The 27,860-nt window shown below is 51.8% G+C and overlaps 2 protein-coding genes across 2 annotated transcripts; both read right to left on the minus strand.

The window, feature by feature from the left end:
* Window positions 1-3,478: 3,478 nt before the first annotated feature.
* Window positions 3,479-5,936, minus strand: amer2 (APC membrane recruitment protein 2). The gene has a single exon (XM_088922413.1). The coding sequence runs from the start codon at window positions 5,902-5,904 to the stop codon at window positions 3,856-3,858; it is 2,049 nt and encodes a 682-aa protein (XP_088778539.1). The 5' UTR covers window positions 5,905-5,936; the 3' UTR covers window positions 3,479-3,855.
* A 4,103-nt stretch (window positions 5,937-10,039) lies between these two features.
* mtmr6 (myotubularin related protein 6) lies at window positions 10,040-27,829 on the minus strand. The gene is made up of 14 exons (XM_088920997.1): window positions 27,562-27,829; window positions 23,640-23,759; window positions 22,473-22,635; window positions 20,859-21,016; window positions 20,230-20,358; window positions 18,957-19,091; window positions 18,028-18,160; window positions 16,887-16,996; window positions 16,334-16,459; window positions 16,063-16,112; window positions 15,210-15,410; window positions 14,541-14,675; window positions 13,147-13,273; window positions 10,040-12,855 (listed from the first exon to the last, which is right to left on the minus strand). Exons 1-14 carry the CDS (start codon window positions 27,583-27,585, stop codon window positions 12,568-12,570), a joined length of 1,899 nt encoding a protein of 632 aa, XP_088777123.1. The 5' UTR covers window positions 27,586-27,829; the 3' UTR covers window positions 10,040-12,567.
* Window positions 27,830-27,860: the final 31 nt, after the last annotated feature.

Genomic DNA, 27,860 nt, shown 5'->3' on the forward strand with positions numbered 1-27,860 from the left:
GGGGCACAGAGGTCAGGAGCATACTGTACTGTCTTCAAAATCATCTACCTGAGCAGACCATGTCATAATGTTAAAATGTAGGCCTGCAAACTGAACACCACCCTGTTTTAAAATTTTTGTCTTTACCTTTTAGGCTTATCTGAGTTTTTCAGAAACACTGGAGAAAACTGAATGAGACAAGGAACAATGTTTTATGGTTACGTTATTAAGTTGCTCGAAAAAAACCTACTGCCCGTAGTCCCGTTGCGGCAGTATTGAGGGTCGGAGGTCTGACAACTCAAGACCCAACAGTCTGGCTGAGCGCCAGACTCTCCCTTTTCCTCTCCTTACACTTGCTCAATCCCTCTGCTTCACATACCCCTTGGTGCCATAGATGATGCCCTCACTCACAGTGCGGTGCCAGGTAATCACTCTTGCAGTCTCAAGTGTGAGTCCCAGGTCAGTACTTGTAGAGCCAGACAGACCAGGGGTACAACAGAGCAAGACCCTGGGGGGCTTTGTTAGGGTGGGAGTGCTGTGCTGTTGCCAATGTTCCCAGCAGCCTCTGCGGTTATAGCAGTAGGGACAGAGCTAGGGCCCTGTTTTGGCACACAGCGGGCATCACTAACCTCCTGGCCCTGTGCCCTGGTCCCCTCATGGGTCACAGCCCAAAAGCCAGCATCACAGCCTAGCCTCCCTGCACACACCTCTGTCTATTCAACCACTGCACCATCTGACCAAACGGCCATGGTAGATACTAACGTGATTCCTGGATAGGCAGACAGAGGACAGCAGTGGCAGTGACAATGACCTTCCTCTTGCCACCAGATGCAGGACCACAGCTGCTATATTCTCACAGAGAGCCGTGAGGCAGTGCTGCCAAAGTAAACTCCTTAACAGAACAGCGCCTTGCTGGGGAGAGGAAAGCATTTACTCTGTGTTTACTGTGGCACCCTCCGGTAAAGCAGAGAAAGTGTAGCGCAGTGCAGACAATTCATAGATAAATTCATGACAAGAAACCGAGGGGTATGTCAAGGCATGATACAAGCTATGGAAAATCACAGCAGAGCGTGTGATAAACATCCTAAACTACTAGCACATACAAAAATACGCTATAGGTTCCCTTAAAAATTAGCCCATTCACCAGCTGTTGGCAGAATTCACTCTGAATAGTATGCAGGACCCAAGGACTGTAAGGTAGCCATATTAACTATCAAAGCAGTACTTCATTGAAATAAAAATGGTCAGCAAAGAAGAAAGAGCAATAGAAGAAATCTAGGCTGTTTAAAGCACAATCTGTTGCCATTCGCCTGAACAAAAGCTCATTTGTTACCAAGCGTGCCCCCTCAACACATAAATTCCTGTGCCGAGGCTCTTGCTATTAATTGCTGCAGTTCAATTATGCTCCCAGGTTAATTGCAAACAGAGGATCACAGTTTGCATGAAACAAAGTGCCCTGCCTCCCGCGGCACAGCTGTGTGCTGCCCGGGCCCGTTATTTCAGGGTCACAGTGGGGCGCAGTGGGGTACAAAGGGGCTCTTCCAGCAGACACTGCTGAGCCAGGACCGGGACGTCTGTCACTGCAGCTCCTCACGGACGAAATGGGGGACTTGTCTTCCCACCCCTGACTGTGACTTTGGAAGCGTTTCATCCGCTGTCAGCCCCATAGTGCTGCGAAGCTTTACAAACACTGCCTCTAAAAAATAACAAAACAACTCCAAAATATGAGTGAATTTCACGCTACCCACTTTAAGCAAACCAGAGCATAATTATTTGATTCCTATGTTCTTGGCCTCTGCAAAGCATACAGTGTCGTTCAAATGCCTAAACACGGTCTTCAACCCTAGATCTACTGGGTATGAGGTTAGCTGCCAGCCTGCTGATAGAACAAGCTGTCTGACTCATGCATGTGCAGCAGCAGAGCCAGCTCTTGGTGAGGCAGCCCTGTTCCGTGTAGAGCAAGCCTCCTACCTATTAGGAAAGTTAAGCTACCTGATCCCCAAAGGACAAGTTTACCTAGTCTTTTCACGCAAACATGCCCACAGTGTAACACATAGCTCTTCTCTGCTGCCATGCCTGTTATTTGCCTCCAAAAGCTATTCCCTGTCCTACATAGCGGTTATGCAATAGCTTTTACATAAGAAGATGCTGTTCATCGTGCCTTGGGCAGCTCTGACTGACGTCCACAAAAACAAAGACAACTTGCATTTGGCGGTCAGCAGCTGGATGAGTCACATGACAACAGACCTCCCAGTAGACAGTAAATTCACAATAACTGACCGCACTGTCACCACTCACAGCAGAAACAAGCCCTATATACACCCTGCGTAACTGAAGAAAACAACTGGTGACTAGCGAGAGAGACTACTGCCAAGCACAAACACATAGGACAGCAAAAGGGTGTTTATATCAAAGGTCTGCTGTACAGAGAGACAGTTACAAACGAGTGGAGGCCATTTTGGCCCATCTAGCCCATTCTGTAATTAGTAGCTAATGGATCCAATGATCTCATCGACTTGTCAAATTGAGAAGATGCACAATGAACTACTTTTGTAGTGACCAATCTAGAATCTTTCTACACATGAGGAAACCGGGAAAATATCCACTAAAGTTGACACCAAAACATCTTTGCTTTTGTGAGATGTGCGGCATAAAGTGAACTGAAAAGAGCTGAGCCTGAGTGCTCCCCACACCAAACATTTTTAAAACTGCCTTACCATCTTACATCACAGCATATAAAGAACAGGTGAAATACTCTAAATGATTCAATGACTTGAAGAATACAAAATGATCCTGGTGGCCCATCAAAAACATAAAGGGTTTACGATGACGTGCTATCTGCTACATACATTCAGTGATATTGTACCCGTGGTACAGTGATATTGTACCAGAACCCCTCCCGTCCCTGGGGTGTCAGCCTCCAGATTTGAGAGGTGAGCTCCCTCAGTGTCCCTTACAAACCAAGAAGAGCCAACAGGAAGCTTTCCGCTGAGAAATAGAGATTATAAAGGAAAACACGTAATAAAAGATTAAAAAGTGTCTTAGAAAAAAATCAGATTCACATTGGGAGGAATTATTGTACTGTCAAGCCTGTCTGTATTTCGACAGCGTTTCCCTGATCCTGGTCATGAAATCTGTGGTTGATCGCGTCAGGCAGACGATGGATTTTGGAGTCCTGCCTCACTTCGGCTGTCTAACCCTCGCTGCGAGCCACTTTGTGGGTCCAAAGCAAAACTCTTCCTCTGTTAGTGGGGTAGCAGTAGGCACCCCAGAGATGCTAGGTGAAACTCTGCTGACGCACAGCATTGATCAGAATGTAAACCTTAATGTTCAGCCTTACGAAACTGCTGCTGGTTTGATAATCCCCCCATGCCGTGTGTATCAATGGTGCAGTCGGCACAAGATGCACACCACTCCATTTCTGCAACAGAAGAGAGGCTGTGGCTGCTATGGTCTCCTTATTCCGCAGTTTCTTCCCGGAGTGGTGTTGTGCTTGAGGGTTTGTTTTTTTGCAACATCCTAGAGGGATCTTGGCACATTTCGTCCTTTCCCCCCCCCCGTTTTATTGTTTTGCATTGTGAAAAAGGCATAAGGGAGTCAGTTTTTATTTTCCTGATAGACAGACTGCAGGTGAAACATATTTATGTTTCCCTGGTCATATTTTATATATATATATATTAAAATTAAAAAAAACCAACAAAAAAAAATAGCAAGAGTCTTCTTGTTAATCTTCCAAGACGGTGAAACCAGTGAAACAAGTGTCCTTTTTTTCATATCAAAATGGGATTTTGGACTAAAGCTCAGACCTGCCTGTCATGACTTCTTCCTTATGGGAACCCAGAGGCAGAAGCCAGAGTCGAGGGACTCACCTGAGCTCTACTTCCTGCAGTGGTCCAGGTGGGAGGGGATCCTGCTGCTCGGAGTCTTATTGCTGCTTTTCTTCACGGGCACCCTGGACACGGGGATCTTGGTGCGGGGCAGCTCCGTCCTGGCGGGGGGATGGTGCCCCGCAGGCGTGTGGCCGGGCACCAGCGCCCCCTGGCTGGCGGAGTGCGAGGGCACCTGCCTGACGCTGACGGGTATCCGGGAGTCCCTGGGCAGGCTGGTGCTGCCCTTCAGCGAGCGGAAGCTGCTCTGGGAAGGGGGCGTGAGCTCGGGCTGGCGCGCGGACACGGCCGACACCTCCTCGTCCGACGCCGCGCCCGCCGGGCTCTCGTCGGGGTCCACGTACAGGTCGAAGAGCGCGTCGCCGCTGCAGCTGTCCCTCAGCAGGCTGCCCCTGGCCAGGAAGCCGCCGCCGCCGCCGCCCCCGCCCTCCTCCTCGGGCCCCGGCGTGGTGGAGTCCCAGTAGCCCTCGTCGCTGTTGGGGACGCCGTCCTGGGCTTCCTTGTCCCGGCTCTCCGGCGCCTCCTTGTGCGTCTTCCCCGCCCTCCCGCCGCCGCCGCCGCAGCCGCCGCCGCCGCTCACCGGGATCTTGCTGAGCCCCAGCGCCTTAACGGGAGGCGCACCTCCCTTCTCCTGCCTGGCGGGCTCGGCCCTGCGCGGGGGCGGGGGCGGGGGTGGGGGCCGGGGCTTGGGCTGGGGCGGCACAGGGGGCTCTGCGCGGGGCGGCTCGCTGGGCGGCTCGGCGGCCTGGGGCAGCAGGTCCCAGAACTCCCGCAGGTCAGCCTCGTCCACCTCGTCGGGGCTGGCCATCTCCTCCCCGCCCCCCTGGTACGCCACCACGCCCCCCCCCTGCGCCTTCTTGGGCGCCGCCCTGATCCTCACGGGGGCAGGAGGACCCTTGTCCCCAGGGCCCCCCCCCCCTCCTCCTCCTCCTCCCGCCCCTCCACCACTGCTACTTCCTGTCCCACTGCTTCCCCCGCTGCCCCCCTCCTCCTCCGGCTCGGCGATGATGTCCCCGCAGCCGGTCAGGGAGTCGAAGCTCTTGAGCGAGGTGACATCGGCGAACAGGGAGCAGAGGCGGTCGATCGAGGGCTCGGAGGGCGGCTCGGTGGCGGAGGGCTCCGGAGGCGTGACGGTCATGGTTGGGGCTGTAGAACGAGGGGTGGCGTCGGGGCCGCTCGGTTTCGGCTCGGTCGGCGCAGGCTCCTTGCACGGCTCTGCAACGGCACTGTCCTCCCAGGCCCGTGCGGGGCTGGCCGCCGTCGTGACCCCCGGCTCCGGCTCCGGGCTCCTGCCTGCCTCGGCCACCTCCCCCTCGTGCCGGTTCTCCCCGTCACGGACCTCCGGGAGTGGGCTCCCACAATCCCCTTCAGCTCGGGGCTGGTCGGCGGCCGTAGCTGCTGGCTCCTCGGCAGGCTGCCGTGCGGGCGCTTCCTGGGCAGCCTCCTGGGCGCGGGGCGGGGGCTCAGAGCAGGGCGCTCTCTGGCCGGGCTCCTCCGCAAGCTCCGAGCCGCCGGACCGCGGGGCCCCGTGCTTGGCCTCCCGCGCCTCCTCCCTCTCCTCTTTGGGCTGCTTGTCCTTCCTGTGCCAGCGCATGCTGCTGAAGAGCCCCTTCAGCCCTCTCCTTTGTCTGCTGCCAGCCCTGTGCTCCCCGTTCTCCCCCCGGCTGCCCTCCGCCCTCCCGCTCTTCCTCAGCAGGGAGAAGAAGCTCAGGGACTTGGAGACGGAGCCGCCCGCGGCCGCGGCGGGGCTGGCCTCGGTCCTCGCGGGGAGCGCCGCGCTCATCTGCTCGCTGCTGGAGGACGCCTCCTTCCTGCCCCCTTCCAGCACCGCCTCGGCTAGCCCGTCGTGCGTCTTGCTCCTGACGAGCCCCGTCTTCCCCGAGCCCTTGCCCTCCCCTTTGTTCTTCACCCCGAAGATGCTGGGCACCGCGCTGCCCGCCCTCCTCTTCCCGAACAGTTTGAAGGCCGCCTTGTTGATCTTCCCCGCCGGCTGCGGCTCGGCCAGCGGCGGCTCGCTGCACTCGCAATGCGGGTCCATGTCTGCCGTGTGTGTTGGCTGCTGCTGCTGCTGCTGCTGCTCCGCTCTGCTCTGCTCCTGCGCTCGCTCTCTTCCTGCTGCTCCTGCTTGGCTCCATGGCAACTGGGGGAGGGGAGGGGAGGGGAGGGGAGAGGGGGGGCTTTCGTCAGCAGCGGAGCGGAGCCAGTGGCTGTCATCATCCTAAATCAACCCGAGCCGCCGCAGCACGGGGAAGGATGGAGGCTTTTACTCATGGTTTTCCAAGCTATTTTTTTTACGCCCGTTGAGTGCAGAGCGGGCGCCTTCCATCGCCATGTGCTGGACCAGTCTTCCTTTCTTCTCTTTCGTTTTTTTTTTCCCCCCGGATTGCCATCCTGGTGACAGATGGAAGCGCACCTCAGTATTTTCCTGGACAGAATGCATTGTCTGTCCCCAGACAGGGAATCTAAAATCAGGGCTGTTAGCAATAGCAGTCTTCGCCTTCAGGGTCTGTAACAGGTAAGACCGAGAAGCAAGGCAGGACGCCAGGGATGACGGGCAATGATTGATACATCTGTTCACGCTGGCTTTGCTCTACAGTGCTCTGCAGGCAGCCTCCCCAGCGTGGGTTTTGTCAGGCCACAGCTGCACGTTCCTCTCCTCCACTCAGGATGAAGGGTTCGCGATACTCCCGTGAGCCACTCGTGTTTCTGCAACGTCCGCCATGTTCTCCCTGCTGCCGGAAGCGCGCCAGTGAGCTGCCAGCGTGCGAACAGGACCGAGAGCCTGTTCTGTAATGGCTGTCCACACAACGCCACACTGCCTCCACAGCCGTTCAGTCGGGCTGTTTCTGTGCAGCCCTCCGCTTTTCAATTTTTGCATTGCATTTCAGATTTTGTATTTCATATGCTAAGTAAAGTACTTATCAGACACAACGCACATGTCTAAGGCTTTACTAATGGGCATGCGGCTTGGTGCAGATTTGTTTCTGAATTCACCCCAGTCCCCATGTCTCACCAGCACCGTCTCCTTGCGTCTCAGAAGGAAGCTCCCCACACCCACAGCGATCTTCTCTTTTGTCTGTGACCGCTCTGGCACAGACGGACGCAAGTGGGTTTTGGAATGTGGGAAAGTGGGCTCACTGAAATCTGCAGGAGTACGGAGAATCACAGACACACCACTGCACTATGAATCTAGGCGGAGCAACTTTGAATTACTGCAGCTTGTGGGGTTCAGTATGTTTCTTTAATAACATCAAACTCCCTGTGTCCTATCAGAATACCAGGCAAACTAAAGGAGAGGAGTTAATGATTTAGTGCTTCAAGACCTGTGAGGTTTGTCCCTTAGGTTCCTCTACAGACCTTGATGTCTGCAAGTATAATTTAAGTCTTGGGCCGGTCTCCTGGGAAAGACTGCTTTGGGCCTTTCTGAGCTCACGGGAGACACAAAGAGCCCACTGAAACAAGGCCCAATGAAATGGCTGCATCCTCTTCTTTGTGTCGAGGTCCTTGGCTGTCCAGTCAAGCAGCCTTTTTCCACCTCACTGCTATCTAACAATGTCCGTATTCAGGCTGGGAAGTGGTGCTTTGATAGCACAGAATCATGTGCGAGATACTCAATTGTTTTTGGCATCCAGCAGGGCATCCCATATCAAAATCCAGACAGCCGTGCTTATATTTGCTCACGGCTGCACAATGGATACAATCTGAACAGGGAAATGTCAGGCCTAGGACTTTTTAATATTGTAGAAGGCAGGCACCACGCTTTCGGATTCTCCTCAGCCAGTCTGCAATCAGGCCCCTTGAATGAGTGGAACAGCGCCTGCTGTGTCGATCTACAGTGATGGCAAGCTCTTATAAAACTAGGTCAAGCATGTCCCGTCTCGTAACTCTGTCATCTTAAAGCACAGCAAAATTAATCAAAGGCGTTCCGAAGGACACATCATTGAACTGTTTGAGGAAATTAAGAACGGATTTGCAAAACGAAAGTACTAGACTCTCACATGATGATTCCACTGCTGGGCAGGATCGCTGCTGTTGTAAGATATAGTTACTAGCACTTCATCTGGGTTCTGCACAGCACCCAAATGAAGAATTTCAGGACCATGTACATCCCGATTCTGGTTGCATATTAATACCTCGTCTTGGATTACTTAACTCGTGTTGAAATCTGTTACTTTTTCACATTTTGGGGTCACAGACTCTAATGTAGCTTATGAAGATCACCTCAAAAATTTAAATTCTTAAATACAGATTCCTTTCTGTCCAAACTAGGAAACAAACAAAATTATGGTCAGCGGCCTAATGCAGCATCCCTTAAACCCTCAGAATACCTAAGGGGAAAACCAGAGGAGAGTAGACGGGTTGTATGTAACTGATAAGTGGGCCTCTGGGCCTTTAGTACCACTCTCTTGATATGTCACCAGTTCCACCCTGTCATATCTAAGCACTGCTGAGCACTAAAGTTGTGTGTGATCTAATGATCTAATACAGCACAACCCCCTCTTCTGCGAAGCATTACTTCCTGCCTCTAAAAAACACGCTGCAGCCCCACAGTCACCAGAGTGACGCACTGCTGTCTTGCGTCGCACACAGACATCTCATATGCCTCCGGGGGGCAAATTCCTGCCCCCGGGAGGTATCCGAGTTTCAAAAGCCATCTCTGGAGCCATTTGGAGTTGTGTTTTCCACAACCTTAACGATCTGTTAAATCACTGATTGTAATTACCTTTCTAGACTCCGTCCACCTGGGTGTGAACTAAATCCATCTGTCAGAGCCCTGCAGCCCCCCTGGCTGACGGGTAGTGGAAATGGCGCTGATCCAGGAGGATTAGACAGGGGCAGTGGGGGGTAAACAGAAATGAAGATGCGCAGGGATTATCAACTGCTCCGCCTTTGTTTGCTTAATGGATGGTTTGAGCTTGGTTAGAATTAGGCAGGACCTGAATTAGAGGCGTGTGTCTGCTAATATTGCAGGCAAAGCAGTAATCATTGCAAAGCATAGTGAGTCATCCAAACTCCTCAAGAAAGGCTTACTGGGTACACACGCCCAGTAGGGGGATAATATACATTTCTTTTCGCTCCACTTAAAATTAGGCAGGCTCAACTGCACTGTGGGAAGATGCTTCTTCTTTATAATCGGGTTCTGTCTGTCACTCCTCTGCTGCAGCCCCAAGAGTGCCCTGCAATGCTGGAGCCAGGATTAGTACAGAGCCCTAATCTTTCACGACAGATGTCACTCTCCTCATTTACGTCACACACAGAGTCTTGGGACAGAAACAGGCTGGATCCTGGATTCTCATCGATTCCCACCACTAGTTTGTGAGAAGGGCCAGATGCAAACATGCCCCTAACGTACCAAAAAACCCCAGCAAAGCTCAAAAGCCTTAAGAACGTTTGCTCACAAGTATTGCTACTGTAATCAGTTTTTTTTTCAGGATTACAACAAACCTTTGACCTATGAGACAATCCTGAAATTAATTTGCGTCTTTCAAATGAAAAGGCGTTTTAATTATATGACAAGGAAGGAGCCTCCAACTTGGGACAGAAACTTGTGATGGTGGTGGATCAGAGTCACAGACCCAGACTGGACACACACCCTGACCACCTCCTGGAGATAAGCCAGGATAACCACGAGAGGCAGAGGACCGCATTTTTACAGTCAGTTCATCATCACGTCTCCAATGCTATTAAATGTCTTTGACTTGACACACAGCACCTGAAAACTCTCAGACAGACAGGGAAAGAAAACCAGCATGATCCCAAATGTGTTTTTCTTTCAGTCATTATGTTCTTGATTAGCATAATAAAAGCATGGTGCATCCTGGGATGTACCCATGTGGGCGGAGTGCTCATGGGAAAGCGAGACAGGTTGGTGCCCCACACATTGCCGTCCCTGTGAGCCCAGCACAGTCCCCCATGAGTCTGAAAACGTTTTTCTAAAGATGACCAACATCTAGGCAGACAAGAGGTTAGAAGCACCCACACACCAGCTCTTATTAAAGCCGGGTTTTTCTGGAGTCCGTCCACAGCTGAGCAGAGCTGACAAGAGACCCGTGACCACTTGGGTGACGACTCGCAGGCAGCTTTGTGCTCACACGCCATAGGGACTGAACATGCCTCAGTGAGAGCCCCGCAGCGTGCTGGAGAGAACACAGACACACGCGAAAGCCTTCGTAACTTGTCAGAACTTTAATTCCTTCTGCAAATGCGAGTTGACAAAAAGTCAAGAGAGCAATCTGCTGTGCTCACACTGCGCCCCATCAAGTGCATTTTATCTGAAGGAAGGCTAACAAACGATCTCATAAATAAATCCGCTAAGCATCCAAGTTCGAAGTACAAATTTCATTGTCGTCTTACATTACCTTGCATCTCCAAGGCTGACTGCATGCCCTTTAAAATGCATATCAATAATTAGTGCACTTCAAGTGAACAGAGTATTACATGGTTGGAAGAGGTACCATAAAAATGTACCAGGCCCGCCAGCTTCTCCTTGGTATTAGCACGATAAAGGCAGGCACCAGGCAGAGTGTAAAGGCTTTAGAAATAAAATGTATACCAGCAAGCAGCTTTGCAATATGATCTATATAGTTATGACATATTTTCCATTAATTTTATTCTGAAGATGGCAACATATATATACATAAACTTGTATTAACAGTTTTTTCTCTAGGAGTTATATACTGATCCAAACATATTTTAGGTCAGTAATGAATTATAAGGCAACATATACGCCAGCTCTATTGTTTAGAGACCTGTCGGCGTATCGGATTTAATGTACAAATAATAAACATGAATTCAGCCCCCCCCAAAAAACTGATAATCAATACATGTATGGTTCCTGCTTGAAAAAGATAAATGGCCTTCTAGTGCCAGTTACTAAACATTTCTACAGTGTACACTGCTTTTAAACAGCTAGGTTTGGGCTGTTTTCAGTCTGGCTTAATTTTTACGAACGTCTTCAATAAAAACAGTTGGTTAATTGCAGGTCTTAACCAACAAATGCCCATTGAGTCTCTTCCGTTGTGCAGCTGATGCAGCTGCCTCGATGCTAGTTAAAAAAATGAATATTTAAAAAAATTAATGCGCTTTGAGGTTACACAGAAAATGAGAGAAGGTCATATTGAGAAAGCATTATTCACAATGCTGGCCAAACCACTTTTCAACACAATAACCCTGCTAACCTGATGATAAAAAAAAATAGTTAGAACCTTTGCATTAGCCTCCTCGATGATTACTGTGCAAGCACTGTTTGATTTCATCTGTACGAAAAGATTTAGATTATTTCTCCCCTGGGCACAACAGGAGGCTGCAGAGAAAAGAGGGTGACTTCGCCCCCAGGGAACATGAGCCCCTTAATGTCAGCGAACTAGTTTTTCCCCCCGCTTAATTCAATATTGACCTTCGTGTGGGAACTGCGGGAACAGCCAGTGAACTCGGCGCTTCAGGGTGCGCGATCAGAGCATTCGCCGAAAGACAGCCCAGACAAAAGAAACTGGCCCAGAAGAAAAAAAAAAAAAGGCATCGAGCTCTCAGAAGTAATATCACCGCTTGAGCAGAACGTGCTGCAGGTGTCTTCTTGCCCGGGGGACAGCAGGCGAGAGGGAGAGGCAGATCTGAGAACAGGCGCTGTCACTGTTCCGTGAGGGAGAGTATCTGCGCAGAACCGAAGGCACTCCAAAACAAAATACTGTAGCGGCACACTGCCGTGGGAAAGCAGCGAGCTGCTGCAGGCCCGTCTTGCCAAGCGGAGCCCGCAAAGTCGAGGTTTAAACCAGGCTGCCAACCGGGAGCATTGACTGTGTTCGCTTCTGGGGGTTTTCGGTTGACCTTGTCGTCTGAAAGGGGTAAATCCTCGTTTTCTCCCCACCCCGGGGTGCTGGCACCCTTCTCATCAGGATCCCCCAGCGCCGCTTAGCAACCACCGTCCCCGGACCGGTCCTCGCTTCTCGCCGCAGGAACACGAGGACCGGTCCCCTCCCGGCTTCGCGTCCTGCTTCCGGATCCGACAGCAGGACCTGTGCAGCTGACGCTATACATTCACGTACCGTTCCCTTTATCACCAGCAATGTGGGAGCCAAACATTTTAGTATTGGGAGCCAAGAGAGATAAAAAGGCATACTAACAGGTGTGTAGACAAAAACATGTACGTGCAAAGATTACGCGGGTCGCTCCAGACGGCTTAGCCCCACACTGTCTTCAGATACAGAGCCATCGTACCTCTAGTTCCGCAATAAAGAGATGCACAAATAATATCAGTGATTTAAACAAAACCCTACATTCACCCTGTCCCACCCAATACACCAGCACAGAGCCCCTTCCGATACAAAGCCCGCCTGACACCGCGCAGTGCAAGCAGGAGGACGGTTTCTGTCTTTTTTGGGGTCTTTTAGTGGAAAACTGCTACCGAGTCGGATTTAAAAAAAAGACGACATTTAAAAAAAAACAACAGCTCTTAAGTGCGATTAATGCTCGTTGCGGAGTGAATCTCTGGTGTGAACACCCCCGCCTCGCTGTGTAGCCGGCACAGGTACCTCTAAGCCTCTCTGCCCCTCTCTCGCCTGATCCACTGCCTCCCTGCACACCCCCAGCTGGGACGGGGGCGTCCACAGTCAGCGCGCAGCTCCTCAGCAGACGAGGTGGACGGGACCCCTGCGTGTTCTGTTCTCTTTTCGTCTCCCCACACCCCCCCCGCCGCTGGTCCCAGCTAGCACGTCATTTTCGCCACCCCCAGCTCCAGGCTGACCAGCATGGGCTCCGGTTTGGCGAACGAATCCCGGAGCTCGCTGTACCCGTGTTCTGTGGCGCTGCTGCCCTCTACTGTCCGCACGCTGTCACGGCCCTGCAGGCCCCCCTCCTCCCGCAGCTGCTGCTCCTCCTTGCAGCTGAGCCGGGCCCCCAGGATGAGCGACTGAGGCCGCGGCAGCGGGGCGCTCTCCCTGGGGTGGCTGTGGAGACCCAGGTCCAGGCCGCTGACGCCCAGCCTCTTCAGTTTCTGAACAAGCCGAACACAGAAAGGAAATAGCCTTAACACCCCCCTCGGCGACAGCGGAACAAGAGGCGGAGGGACCCAGGTGGAAACGCGACACAAGTGCATTTGGAAGCAAGAATGGGGGGGGGGGGGGGTCACATCCTTACACAAAGAGTTGTGAGAGCATGGAGCAATCGACCCAGCTACGTTCTTGAAGTCAAGCCGACACTCTGGCGTCTTTCAACGTTTCAACTCTGGCCCCGCAGCGAGCAGCCGATCGATCCCAGGATCTCATCCAGCCCGACGGATACTCACCGATTCCAGGCTCCCGACCACGCTCTCCAGCGCCCGACTCTCCTCGCGCAGGGCCAGGACGTGCTTGAGGACAGACTGGCGGGGGTGCATGGCCCGGTCGTACTGGTGATACATGTTCCTCCAGAACCTGGCACAGAGAGAGCAGCGCAGGACTCAGTCCCCAGCTACACCCTCCCGATGCCACACACCCGTCACGCAGACTGGGCGAAAGCCCTCCCATGCCGCACGTACCGTTGATACCCGACACGCCACGTTAGTCAACGTTAATCCCGTTGATCCCAAATAACAAGGGACCAGGACAGGAAAGAAAAACTCTTCAGTTCTGCATCTCCATTTTGAAAAGAAGTATTCTAAAAAAAAGCATAAGCAGGTGCAAGGCATGATGGGATGGATCACACAGGGGAAGAGGTGTGTGCTAATTTTCAGTGGAGCCTCGGAGTGTTCTAGAAGCTCCGCCCCCCACCGAGAATGTTCTAGAAGCGTCTCTTCTCTGAGCACAGTGACTAATTCAGTGCTTTCTAGCACATTAGACCAAGATCATCCTGCGCTACATAATGAGACCTGCTCCGTACAGCAGCCTTCGCTTCTCAAATTAATTCCCTGCAGAAACTTGAACCACAAAGTCCAGGGCCGTGAAGTAACATCGTCTGAGAGAGGGCAGAAAAATTAAACAAATTAATAGCCTCCTGCTTTAGGGACTCCACACCCCCCTTGGCAAGACTGTGGCTCAGAGACAACGACACTGCATCACAACCTCACCTGGGAATCTGGAGGAGATGGGAACTTGGGAGAGAATCGGTGAAATATTTAGAGGTTACTGCTGTGAGTTGGAGGTTTCCCCACGGCCTGTGATACTATCCCATTTCCTGCAAAGTTCTCCTACAGGGTGTTTGTCAGTACGGTGCAGACGGAGAGGAGAGATTCCGTTTAGACTAGGCAAGGGGAGGAGGGGGTCAGGTATGGAGCCTCTCAGATGTGCTCAAGGCCTGCAGAAGTAGCTTGTAGGCCGATCTGGTCAGATCCGAGGCTAGGAAAGGCCTTAGAGTTGCTGCTATGAGAGGTCTTGGTGGACCAGTAGGTGGCGCTCTTCCTTCTGGAGCCATTCTCCTCACCCAGAGCCCCACCGCGGCAGCGGGGATACTGCGTTGTAGGAGAAGCCAGCCACTGGGCGAGACATGAAACTTGGCCATTAAACGACCCGTGATGTTGCTCGGAAGTGTGGAAGGGCAAGCCTGCTGTGCCCCATCTTTCCTACATAGCCCCCCCACAATTCCACCGCCAAAGTTATTTATCGCTTCGCCCGACCTGCGTTATTTCTGGGCCCTCGCCTGCCAGGGACACGCGCTGCGCAGACGCGAGACATTCTGAAAGACCGTGGAAAAAATCAAAGTTACTTGAAATGGAAGGGCAGAGTGCTGGGTTCCAGGACGGGGTGCGTCTCTGCGTAGCCCGGGCAGTAGAAGGGGTTCAGGTAGTTCTGCTGCTCAGCGAGGAGGAAAGGCCACAGGGAGTAGGTCTTCTCTTTCAGCCTGGGGAAGTCGAGGGAGAACGAGCCTGAAACCTCCTGTCACGACACCCAGGCGTTCATATCGATATTATGAATCCTCCAGGGCGCCCCAAGACGAAGTCGACCCAGCGGACTTCTTCAGTATCTACAGGGCAACACGAACCAGGAGAGGAAACCGCGCAGAAGTGCTATTTACGCAAAGGCTTATGGGACAAGCCACTCCGCCATGCTGCTGAAGCCGAGGCCCTGGGGCTCCTTTAAGAGCCAGCCGGATCAGGTCCTGCTAGGCCCGACTGGCCCGTCCGTGAGGCCAATGAGCTTTGCATCTCACTCTCCTGTAGAGGCAATCTGATTTCAGCCCCCCTGCCTGCTCCGAGACTGTGGTTTTGCCTCATGTACGGTGATAAGAACAGCCAGGTAGGACAGACCACGCAGCGAGTCCTGCCGCCGGTTCTGTCTGCCCTGCGAGTGCACTGTGGTTTCAATCAAGGTGCGTTTCCTCTCCACCTCCTAGTTCCTCTCTTGTGCCGTTTCTAGCTCTCTCACTCCCACTCACCGCAGGTCTTCCCGCTCCTTCTGGGAGTTGCCCAGGAAGTTGCCAAACTGGCACGAGTGGACGTGCTCGTGGACCTGGATGAGGAACCACTCGTTGTACTGGAAGGCCTGGGGGAACTGCTCCGTCAGCTGCCACACACACTCCAGGAACTGGGTGAACACGGGGGACACCTCCTTGGGGTCCCCGTCCAGCTGGTCACACCTGGGGGAGCGGCAAGGAGCAAGGAGGAGGAGAGAGGAGAGGGGAGAGAGGGTAGAGAGGAGGGGTGGTAGGAGGGGAGAGAGAGTAGAGGTGTGGGAAAGGAGGAGAGAGGGGAGATAGACGAGTGGGAGAGAGGGGGAAGTACGGGGGAGTGAGACCAGGCTGGGGTGAGATTCAGAGCTCTGGGGGCTACAGAAGGTCAGAACGCTCAGGTTGGCAAAATCCCAGGGGAGTGCCTCAGAGCTCATCACAGTTTATTGTCTTATAAGTTCTTAAGACAAATCTTTTTAATTCCAACTGATACGGAACACCTCAAAGGAAAATGACAATCAGAAAGAAGAGGAGCAGTAAAATCTGGCGCTTGGCTTTCCCCTAATCCTTGAGCTCTCATTTTCACTGAAATACCCAATACGTGCTAAACATGGCAGGATGAACGGAGATCTGGATTTTACCTTGTGAGGTTTCTGAGATTAATTCCCCTATTATCTACCCCAATGAGTCTTCAGTAGACTCAGCAAATGCCCCTGCCTCCATGTCTGCTCAGCACTGCCCTCCACTGAGCTATATCCAGCTCCTGAAAAAACAAACTCACTACCCCACCTGGCTAACAGACCTGCTGTTTTCTTTTGTCAACATGTGCAAAGAAGGCTACCTGTCTGCGAACTTGTGTCCAAATGAGATCCAGTCTTTTTCAATCAAAACCTTCAGGAAGGAAAGAGAGAACAACCTTATCAAACAACATGACGGACGTAGCTCAATGACAATTTGACAGAACTACATTGTAGACTGTCCTTTAACATGACGCCCCCTTGTGGACGTGCATCAGCAGAGCGGGTCTGACTGATTCGGTGCACTGGGACCACTCTAAAGTAACAAGTTCCAGAGCTCCAGGCGAACGTGCATGCAGCGAGCCCGACACGTACCATGAAGCCCTTGATGGTTCGATAGTAAGGATCCATCAGCAGGGACCCCAGCGAGCACACCTGTGCGGTTCTGTCCCAGCCGTCCGAGCAGTGCACTAAAACGCTGGCCCCTTCCACGGTCACTGCCTGCAGCACAACACACGCACTCGGTCTCTGGAGGTCATTACAACTAGACAAGGATGTATACCACCGAAGCCACACTAACACCGAGAGCATAAGGATTATAAGGGAAAACTGTAGATGCCACAGAAATAATTTAGACCTTAGACCTGGGCTGTTAACTCTTCTATGTCAGTAATTAAATTAGATGAGGACCCTGCCGAACCATGACAAGCCCCCAGGCAGGAGCAGGACAGCCTGTAGGTGGGTTTTAAACTGCACCTGTTACTATTGCAGTGTTGCTTCTGAGTTTTAATCCATCTTCCATCGAGCTGACACCTGACCACTCAAAGTGCACTGAATGAACTTGGCCGAGACGAAACCCACATGCACATCCAAACTGACTGAGACCGTGACCAGCTGTGCTTCAATCCAAATCCAAAAAGTGACTTACTTTAGTTAGGAAGATGGCGGCATCCAGGATGGCCTTGATGTGTCGGAGCCACCCAGAACTCTCCAGCCCCAGCAAGTAGTCAGTCACAGTCAAGGTCCTGCTTCCTACCACTGCAGATCAGAGCAGCCACAGATGAAGGCCATTACTGTCTCGCACAACATATCCCCTACGACCTGCACACCTGCCTCACTCCAGTCACAGATCAAAAGGTTTGCTGCCTTTTCTTCCTGATAAACTCTGAGGAGGAAGAAGAATTTAAGTTGAGATTGTCTTGCAGCTCTGGGTTTACCCTGGATTAAACCTTGCAGAGGTCTCACGCTGGCCAGGGCGAGTTGTAAGTGGCTGAGCCACACACATCCGTCCCCACGACCCACTCAGCTGGCCCAGGGCTCTACATACCTCCTGTATTAGTCTCAATGCCTGCTGACCTCTCGTCACTCGTGCTGTCTGGCAGCAATCTACGGTTTTAAGGTTCTTTAACTTATTGTCTGTAGATATCCTTAGAGCCTTAAACTTCAACTGCTGCAATTTCTGCAGACTTTGTGTTTTTCTCACCTAATGATTGAGTTCTCCAACCTTGCTCCTGGGAGCTACTGTTTCTGCAGGACTGAATTCCACCTCAGCTCTTGCCAACCTCCAAGAGCTCATTACAATTGAACAATTGTTCCCAACCTTTTAAGCTGTGGTACTTTAACTTGCTTACTTTACTTAATGACTTTGTTTTCTTTCCTAACTTACTGTACCTTACTTTACTGAATTAACTAACTTACCTTCTCTACTTACTTGCTTCCTTTACTTACTTTCTTTTCATAAAAAGTCTTAAAAACACCCAGACACACCAGCCCTCCCCGACCACTGATGAACACGCAGCCCCTGAAAGCCTTGGGGTTTCAAAGAGCAAGACAGGCACCAGTGTCTGCCTGCACCAGCAGAACGCACAGCAGCTGAAGACGCTAATCACAAATACCTCAGGCACACCGAGCAACTGCATGTGCCAAACAGCAGAAGCGATTTGGGTCGCGGAGGATTCAGAGTGCAACAAGGGGAGGTCTGGATCTGAATTTTCACAACACGAGACAAGTCGCCAGAGCTTCGAGAGAGAAGGGTGTCTTGCCGAGCACCGTGGCGCTCATATCCTGACCTTCCAGGAGTTTCTGCAGGCTGGCCCTCATGACGTGGATGTTCTCAATCCCCACAAACTGGAAGCGGATGTTGGAGTAGTTGTCCTCATTCTCGTACCCCTTCCCCGCTGCTCTGTTGGCCAGCGCGTTCAGCTGCACAAGCAGGGGAACCAGAGCACACAAGTGGAAGGGCTTCAGAAACTCAACACAGGAGGCAGTTCAGTTGTGCTCGCCAGTCATTTGGAACTGCACTTGTTTTCTCACCTGGAGGTTTGTGTGTTACAGGGTGTAAATAAAGGTCAAATAAATTCTGATTTAATGTGTCTTAATTTCAGGCTGTTAGGCCACAAAACTTCTCGCTTTGGAAAGTGTCGACTTTCTACAGGCACTTTACATACATACAACAAGTGTGTAGCTCTGCAGTGCATTTTCTGTCCAGGTCTGTACGTGTTTATATCTGCAACAAACCTCTTTTGAGATTGGGGTTCAGTTCTTTCTATCTTCGTGATCTCACAGTGCATTCTAAAGTGTCCACTGACGTGGCCCACAGGCCAACTTCTCTCACGAGACAAGAAAACCGCAGGGTTTAGTTTTTCTAAACAACACCGGCAGAACTAAAACAAGTGTGTGGACAAGAAAACCATACTGGACGAAAAGTTCTTTGCGCACAAGAAAAGACTCCATAAAGCGTGAATGAGCGTTTCTTAAAAATAGCTTTTGCATCAGTCGTGTCCTATAAAATCTTTGTTTACATGAACGTAGGAATCTGGTGTGCACTGGCCCAAAAAAAAAGTCAACTGCAACAAAGGGCACAGCATGTGAAAATGAAATCTCTTAAAGGAATTTTGTCAGAGGAGGTGTTTCAGGTCAGCCTTTAGGTCTTAAGACCCTAGCCGCATGAAGGACATGGACATGTGACTGAGCAACAGACGTGTGGAACAGAGCCTACCTTGGGTCGGGTGTCCATGACGTACATGAAGCGGCTGTTGTGATTGGCTTTGCTGATGGCCTGTAGCATGTGCTCGTCCTCCAGACACCGGGCGCTGAAGCCGGAGAGAGGCTGGCTGCACCGGCACACGGCAGCCTGCAGGGGGCGACAGTGCCACACACGGCCATTGTCAATACCAGAGCCCTCCCGCCCAACAGGCTTGGACAGTGGTCAAAAGCACATCAGCATTTTTATGCATTCTTTTATAACAATGTTTTTGTGGATGTGGTGTATATGTTTTTTAGTGGTTAGAATTTGTTTATAAAATAAGCCGTGCTTAAAAACACACAGACTACATGCACATTAAAAGAGAGGCACTGCAGACACACTAAACACATTATTCCAGCTTGTTTACTGCAGAGTACCATACATTACATTTAGTAGAGCACTTGTTTAATGAGAAATAAAGTATTCTTTGTAAATTTTGTACAATATACGTTTGCTGGATCATTGGTCAATCCTGGAAAATGCTGGAATCTGGAATAATCGATGACCTACTGTCCATCATTTTGAATGAGTCAATGGATCAGCTCCTACAGGGTTCATAAATCCTAGCCATGTTTGTACCTGCTCACTCTTGTGCCTGGCATTGTTACTGTGCTACGAATGCTTGTTTTATTCAGTCAGGGATCTGTAACTATGTCATTGGGATATTTGTGCGCCTGTGATTGTGATTTATGCAAGATCTAAGCCACTGCAATCCGGGTTAAACACAAAGGAAATGGAATGAAACTAAACAGGCTGCTGCATGAAGACAAGCCTGCGGTCTGTCAGCCTGGGTTCACCCTGTCAGGAGCCACAGCCCTCCAGGTATGGAGAGAGGACAGAGGACCACACTGCTACTGCTCTAAGCTCTTTGAGTCAGAAGGTGTGCTTGTAAGAAAAGCAGCACGACTGGTTTGTCCGAGAAATCACAGCCCTGCTAAACGGCACTGTTAGGAAGCCGGAAAACCTTTGAACACAAGCACAACCTACAGGCCGCAGTGAGCCTGGTTCGGAAGCAAGGCTAACAAAACAACCCAAAGGAGCGCATCTCATTTCTCAGGCAATCACTGCAGTGGTGTCTGGACATCAGTAGGCATTAAAGAAAAAGGAACAGAACAATCTGCCTCCGAGTCAGACCAGCAGCAGTAATACACCGATTCAGCCCTGCAGGCACTGCCAGTCGGAAGACAAGTCTGACCAACAAGAAAGCTCTAAGGTGACGCTGTTGCTCTTGACGTCTGGGACTGACCTTCTTCTCCTGGTAGAAGTAGGACAGCACAGGAAAGCGTCCTTTGCTCCTGAACTTGGAGCTCCCCACGATGATGGGCTTGCTGGCCGTGACGGGAACATACAGGTCGCGGGGGTAGGTCTCACACACCTGAGCACCAGGGCAACACGGAGATCAAACAGCTGGACAAATCATCCTCAACAGCCCTTTCTTTCCATTTCAGGGTAGTTGTCATCGCACACAAGGGCAATGAAATACTCACTTGCATGTGTGCTCCAATACAAAGATACTAAGGAAACACCAACTTAAACACACATCAGAAACAACAACAACAATGTTAAATAACACTCAACTTAAGCAAAATTCAGTTCAACCAGTGTGCACAAAACCACCATCAGACAGTTGTGAAACGTCAGACAGTTGTCGCCGTAAGCTCTTTCCTAGCTGTAATGCAAGTGTACAGGTAACAACAACTAAGAGAACGCTGTCAATCGACAAACTGACAAACGATCTTGGTGCTTCCCAGCAGCAAGATCCCGACTCTCTTCGAGAAGGCTGGCACTGAGCCGGACACCCACTGCTGTGCACTGCTGCAGCCCGGAGCCTGTCAAGAGGCCGGTCTGCTCCCTGCCCTCCCCTCGCCCACCTACCTTGTAGTCCCTGTTGGCGTCGGTCATCTGCCACTGGTCGCAGGGCACGCCCATCCGCTCAAACTCGGCCGCCAGGTCGATCAGCTGCCAGCCCTCCTCGCGCTGCTCGTCGTTCTGCTGGGGGTTGTAGGAGAAGGCGTAGAGCTCCTCATGGGAGGCTGGGGGGGAACAGAGGAGCCCTCAGGTGTGACAGGCAGGAGGATGGTGCACACACACACTTTGTGCTTTGCCCTGCTCTGCCCTGCCCTGCTCTGTTCTACCCAGCTTTGCCCTGCTCTGCCCTGCCCTGCTCTGTTCTACCCAGCTTTGCCCTGCTCTGCCCTGCTCTGCCCTGCTCTGCTCCACCCAGCTTTGCCCCGCCCTGCCCTGTTCTACCCAGCTTTGCTCTGCCCCGCCCTGCCCTGTTCTACCCAGCTTTGCTCTGCCCTGCTCTGCTCTGTTCTACCCAGCTTTGCCCTGCCCTGCTCTGCTCTGTTCTACCCAGCTTTGCCCTGCCCTGCCCTGTTCTACCCAGCTTTGCCCTGCTCTGTTCTACCCAGCTTTGCCCTGCTCTGCTCTGTTCTACCCAGCTTTGCCCCGCCCTGCTCTGTTCTACCCAGCTTTGCCCTGCTCTGCTCTGTTCTACCCAGCTTTGCCCTGCTCTGCCCTGCCCTGCTCTGTTCTACCCAGCTTTGCCCTGCTCTGCCCTGCTCTGCTCTGTTCTACCCAGCTTTGCCCTGCTCTGCTCTGTTCTACCCAGCTTTGCCCTGCTCTGCCCTGCCCTGCTCTGTTCTACCCAGCTTTGCCCTGCTCTGCCCTGCTCTGCTCTGTTCTACCCAGCTTTGCCCTGCTCTGCCCTGCCCTGCTCTGTTCTAACCCAGCTTTGCCCTGCCCTGCCCTGCTCTGTTCTACCCAGCTCTGCCCTGCCCTGCTCTGCCCTGCCCTGCTCTGCTCTGCCCTGCTCTGCTCTGCCCTGCTCTGCCCTGCTCTGCCCTGCTCTGCCCTGCTCTGCCCTGTTCTACCCAGCTTTGCCCTGCTCTGCCCTGCTCTGCCCTGCTCTGTTCTACCCAGCTTTGCCCTGCTCTGCTCTGTTCTACCCAGCTCTGCCCTGCTCTGTTCTACCCAGCTTTGCCCAGCCCTGCCCGGCCCTGTTCTACCCAGCTTTGCCCAGCCCTGCTCTGCTCTGTTCTACCCAGCTTTGCCCTGCTCTGCCCGGCCCTGTTCTACCCAGCTCTGCCCTGCCCTGCTCTGCCCTGCTCTGCTCTGCCCTGCTCTGCTCTGCCCTGCTCTGCTCTGCCCTGCTCTGCTCTGCCCTGCTCTGCCCTGCTCTGTTCTACCCAGCTTTGCCCTGCTCTGCCCTGCTCTGCCCTGCTCTGTTCTACCCAGCTTTGCCCTGCTCTGCTCTGTTCTACCCAGCTCTGCCCTGCTCTGCCCTGCTCTGTTCTACCCAGCTTTGCCCAGCCCTGCCCGGCCCTGTTCTACCCAGCTTTGCCCAGCCCTGCCCGGCCCTGTTCTACCCAGCTTTGCCCAGCCCTGCTCTGCTCTGTTCTACCCAGCTTTGCCCTGCTCTGCCCGGCCCTGTTCTACCCAGCTCTGCCCTGCCCTGCTCTGCCCTGCCTGCCAGCCCTCACCCACCTGGCCTGAGCAGGTGCACCAGCGAGCTGTAGACGTCGTGGCAGTCTCGTTCCCGGGGCACCACGAAGCGCAGCACCCGGAAGTTCCTGCAGTGGATCTCCAGGGGGCAGCCGCTGGCGGTCAGGGACAGCTTCTCCACCGTGGCGATGTGGTGATGAAGGACCTGCGGCGGGGGGGGGGGGGGGGGAGGAGTCCTGAAGGCTGCCTGGGCATGTGAGCGTGGGTATGGTCTACTGCAGGGCTACAGGGATCGGAAAGCCTGCCCCTAGAGCGGGTGACCCCTGGCGCTCGTGTGTAACCGGCCCGATGCCAGCTGGGTCCTGGATTTCCCAGCCATGCCTCCACGCCGTACAGCTCAAGACCACGTTCAGCACATCACTCCCATAACCCACATAGCTCTCATGCCGGGCATTTTTTGAGAAATCACGTTCAAGAGTTACAGCACAATGGTCCATATTGTTAATTTCTCCACCTTATGCGTCCATGTGCTCGAGTGGGTTTGCAGAGCTATGTCAGTCTTGCTGCAATGTGAAGTTTGTTTTTTATGCTACTGACAAAAATATCTGCACCATAATCCGAGGAGGGGTAGGGGCACACACCACAGTCTGACACCATTTTCAGACTGTATTTGGAGCTGAGCTCATTTTGATGCTTCGCAGGCAATCAGAGAAATACATCTGTTGCACATAAATACAGAGAAATTAAAAGGTACAGGTGGGGGACACCAGCGCCTCTCCTAGAGTCAACACAGTGCCTGGGAAAGGGTTAAAAGCCCTAGCTGGCTGAATTTGTATTCTGCACAGAGCAGGCGCCTCACAGCCTCTACATTAAAAGGAATTGTGAATGGCACTCCTGCTCTGTCCCCCTGGTTTCCACGGTAACCTCCCTCCTGCCTGTCACATCTCCATTAGCTGAGACACAGAAAGCCCTCAGCACTGAAGACATTCTAGACCAGCTCTGGCACCTGAGGGCTGCACAGGCCTCAAAACTGTACACACAACACCTCTGCCAGGATAAGCTTTATGCTGCACCTCTAGGTCAACACATACTGACAAGACCTTGTTTTAGAGGAAGAAGAGCATTTCCTGGTTCTGCAGCGCAAGTAGCTTATCAAGGCCTTACCATAATCGTAAGCGATTTGCAGAATACATCGGGACGGATTCTTACCCATATTTCCTGTGTGCAGGAGGAGCTGGCCTCCATGAAGAGCAGGTGAGTGGCAGTGAGGTAGAGAGTTCCTGTGGTGCACTTGTTGCTGAATCGGTCCAAAAGCTTCACATGCTCGACCTACAACAGAGCACCCAGCTGTGAGACACACTGATGCACTGGAGCACCAGGGACAGAGCTCTGAGCTCACCACAGCACTCACACAAGGCTCACCCAGCTGTGAGACACATTGATGCACTGGGGCACCAGGGACAGAGCTCTGAGCTCACCACAGCACTCAAACAAGGCTCACCCAGCTGTTAGACACACTGATGCACTGGAGCACCGGGGACAGAGCTCTGAGCTCACCACAGCACTCACACAAGGCTCACCCAGCTGTGAGACACATTGATGCACTGGAGCACCGGGAACAGAGCTCTGAGCTCACCACAGCACTCACACAAGGCTCACCCAGCTGTTAGACACACTGATGCACTGGAGCACCGGGGACAGAGCTCTGAGCTCACCACAGCACTCACACAAGGCTCACCCAGCTGTGAGACACATTGATGCACTGGGGCACCGGGGACAGAGATCTGAGCTCACCACAGCACTCACACAAGGCTCACCCAGCTGTGAGACACATTGATGCACTGGGGCACCAGGGACAGAGCTCTGAGCTCACCACAGCACTCACACAAGGCTCACCCAGCTGTGAGACACATTGATGCACTGGGGCACCGGGGACAGAGCTCTGAGCTCACCACAGCACTCACACAAGGCTCACCCAGCTGTTAGACACACTGATGCACTGGAGCACCGGGGACAGAGCTCTGAGCTCACCACAGCACTCACACAAGGCTCACCCAGCTGTGAGACACATTGATGCACTGGAGCACCGGGAACAGAGCTCTGAGCTCACCACAGCACTCACACAAGGCTCACCCAGCTGTTAGACACACTGATGCACTGGAGCACCGGGGACAGAGCTCTGAGCTCACCACAGCACTCACACAAGGCTCACCCAGCTGTGAGACACATTGATGCACTGGGGCACCGGGGACAGAGCTCTGAGCTCACCACAGCACTCACACAAGGCTCACCCAGCTGTGAGACACACTGGAACACTGGGAGTTCACCACAATGGCTTCATAAAGCTCACATAGCTGCTGGTGCTCTGTGTTTCTGACCTTTCTTCTGACTATTAGTACTATTGTTGTGATCATCATCATGTATCGTGATCATTTCCAGGATAAAAATAAAATAAGGGAAAAGATTTATAATGGTTGAAATCTGAGAAAGACGTGTTTTAGGCAGTCCCAAAATCAAAAGAAGAAAAACTAACTGGAAAAAAAGATCTAAGAAGGACATAAAAGGTCTAAAAGTTGTCAAAGAATGATACTTCTCAAGAGAAGCAGTGCCTGAAATCTTCTACATGAGCCCATTGCAAAGGAAAGTCATTTTTTATTACGATGAACAGCTGCAATTATGCTGAATAAGAAAAAAAAGTGTAATATTGAACAAAAACTATTACTATAATAGTCACATCTTCCATGCAAATTCAACTCTAATCCTACCTCAAATCACTAAATTTAACGTTGAAACAGAAACGTTCTCAAATTCCAGCTTTATTTCCATTGTCAACCAAAACACTGCATGTCTTTAGATGACAGCTTGCAAATTCTTCTGTGATCTTTGCACTATAACATTATATTATTGGGATAAAGGCCAGGGAAGCTTCATCTTCTTCAGTTGGACCAGCCACAAAATGGACACTGGTGCACATCTCTCCTCCTCCTTCCACCATTTCCTCCAGGCAGGTGGCAGTAGATTTGCTCGGCATCTCGAATGAAAGAGCCGATGTGAGGGAGTTCCTGCATCCTCACACATTCCGCTAGGTAGCCTAGCAACAGGTCAGCACGCCGACAGCACAAAGCAAGACAACAGGACAACAGGCCCTTCCAATGGGAGGGCGGCCTGAGCCCATCAGTCAAAGAGCTGCTTCTCGTAAAATGAAAAGCAATGTAAAAAACCCCCAAAACAATCCGATTTATTCCTCAGGTTCTTCTATAAGAACGGGTACAAAACGACAGGAGGCTATTTGGCACATCAGACCTCTTTGGTAGTTAGAGGCTCATGGATTCCAGGACCTCATCCTGTCCTTGGTTAGGAGAACGTATCCCAGTTAATAATGTACAGTATGTTGTGGCAGAATAACGTATTAAAGATGAGTTTCATATAGGTGCACACTGACTTGATTGATCTGCACGATAGCTGTGTTCTGCAAGAATACACCTGGACGAATTTTTTACCAGCTTCTTTCACACTCAGCTCAAGAACGCAGCACAACATTCCAGCCAGGATCTTCCAGCATTTCCATTCCCCAACTTCCAGCTGGAACACAACGGGGGGGGGAAACACAGAGCAACCGCTAACCGGGATATTGTCCTTCCTCCTGCCCTGCGTCAGGAGGGCAGGGATGATTGCACTTCTAAAAGGAACAGACTGAAGAGCTCTAGAGATCTCTTGCTCCACAGCAGTACGTGCTCCTTCTATATCAGCAGCCGGGAGCCCATGGAAACTGCTGAACCCGAGCAGCAGGGCTTTTCAAGCTTCAGTCAAACTACGTTTCATGGGAACATAAACGCAGCAGAGCCCGTGAGACCTGAAGTTCGCACAGTGCATGTTTTTTCATCCCAGGGCATTTCTTGAAAACAGTTGGGGTGTTACCTTGGCCAAACTCCTGGCCAAATCTCCCCCTGGCCTTTCCTCGTCATCCCCATCTCTGAACTGGCTTCATCACTCTGCTCTCCTCCCCACTGAGAGCGCACAGGTGGGGTGGAGCGTCAAGAATAGTACTATAGAAGTGTAAGGAATTATTATTATTATACACATGTCCTCCTCTTCCGTCTGACGCCACAGATCACACTCAAGACCTGACATCAGGTCACACAGCTGTATTTGGGTATAAAAGCAATGAGTTTGATCACTCGGGGTCTATATATATATATCATGTTGTCTCCGCTCTGCTCTAAATGACGATAATGTCAGGCAGCAGTGTGGAAGAGCAGTCAGGTCTGTGGACTTTAAAGCAGACGTCTGTGAGTTAAAATCAGAGTGGGGCACTGCATCTTTGAATAAGGTACAGTATTTCACTCAGATGGCTCCAGGAAAAAAGCACAGCTGTATAAATGGGTACAAATAATTGGATGAGTGTCAGCCAAATAAACTAATCACACTGTGTATGGCCTTTTAAGCTTTGCTCTAATGAAATTTTCTGTATCAATTCACATAAAGCTGTGAGTCGAAACGGAGCTGTTTACTTAGCAATTATTCTAACAGGTGCGTTGTCACGCGAACTGTCACACCCATCGATGAAAGGCGTTCGTTCTCCTTCATTTACTGAGCACCTCACAGACTATTCACACGAGGAAACACAACCTGCCAAGTCCGGTTTGGTGCTCAGATCGGGAGAATTAGATCATCCCACTGCAGAAACGGCACTAAACGAGGCATTAGCAGCGACATGACACAGGCTATCTGCCCTTCACTGTGTGGGTTATCGGAACGAAATTAACGCCTCCCTGCCTCCGCCAGTATCCTGCTACACCACAGGGCAGGGTGACTGTGCGCTCGGTCTCTCCTCCTTCCTCACCACCGTTTCGGGATATAAAACTGTGCCGCTTTGGGGAGACAAGTGCGGCAGCGGTTACAATCCACTCCCAGACCAGTACATGTAAAAAATAAACACCCTGAACACTCCCTCATCCTTATCCCTGGACATGTTGCACTTTTAGCTCATCCTTGATAAGGCACTGCGACGCTCTGAAGCGCATTTCGTCATTTCGACTAATGACGGTCTTCTCTACCTCGTTCTCCACGGCTCCCGCATAGGCTTTAGGTCTCAGTGCAGAATTCATCCCAATCCGAGTATTTATCTTACCTTTGGCGTTCTGATGTGCTCCATAGTTTAATTCAAACGAGCGACTGGGACCACACAGCGATCAAGATTCACAGCAGAAGAGGTTCGGTCTCCACTGCTACACTGTTACCCGGCGCTCAGTTCCTGTGCGTTGAAACAAGTACATATGCAACCCGATAATCTACACAACCCCCCTCTGCTCCAAAATAAAAAAAGCCGTGCTTCCTGCTTTGATGTGTGACCGAAGAAAGAGTGACGTCACACCCCTGCGCTGGGCTTTTTTTCGTGCATGCCGGGAGTTGTAGTTTCTATTTGGAGCG

The sequence above is a fragment of the Atractosteus spatula genome, chromosome 7 (assembly GCF_055471065.1).
Source record: "Atractosteus spatula isolate fAtrSpa1 chromosome 7, fAtrSpa1.hap1, whole genome shotgun sequence".
Lineage (NCBI taxonomy): Eukaryota > Metazoa > Chordata > Actinopteri > Semionotiformes > Lepisosteidae > Atractosteus > Atractosteus spatula.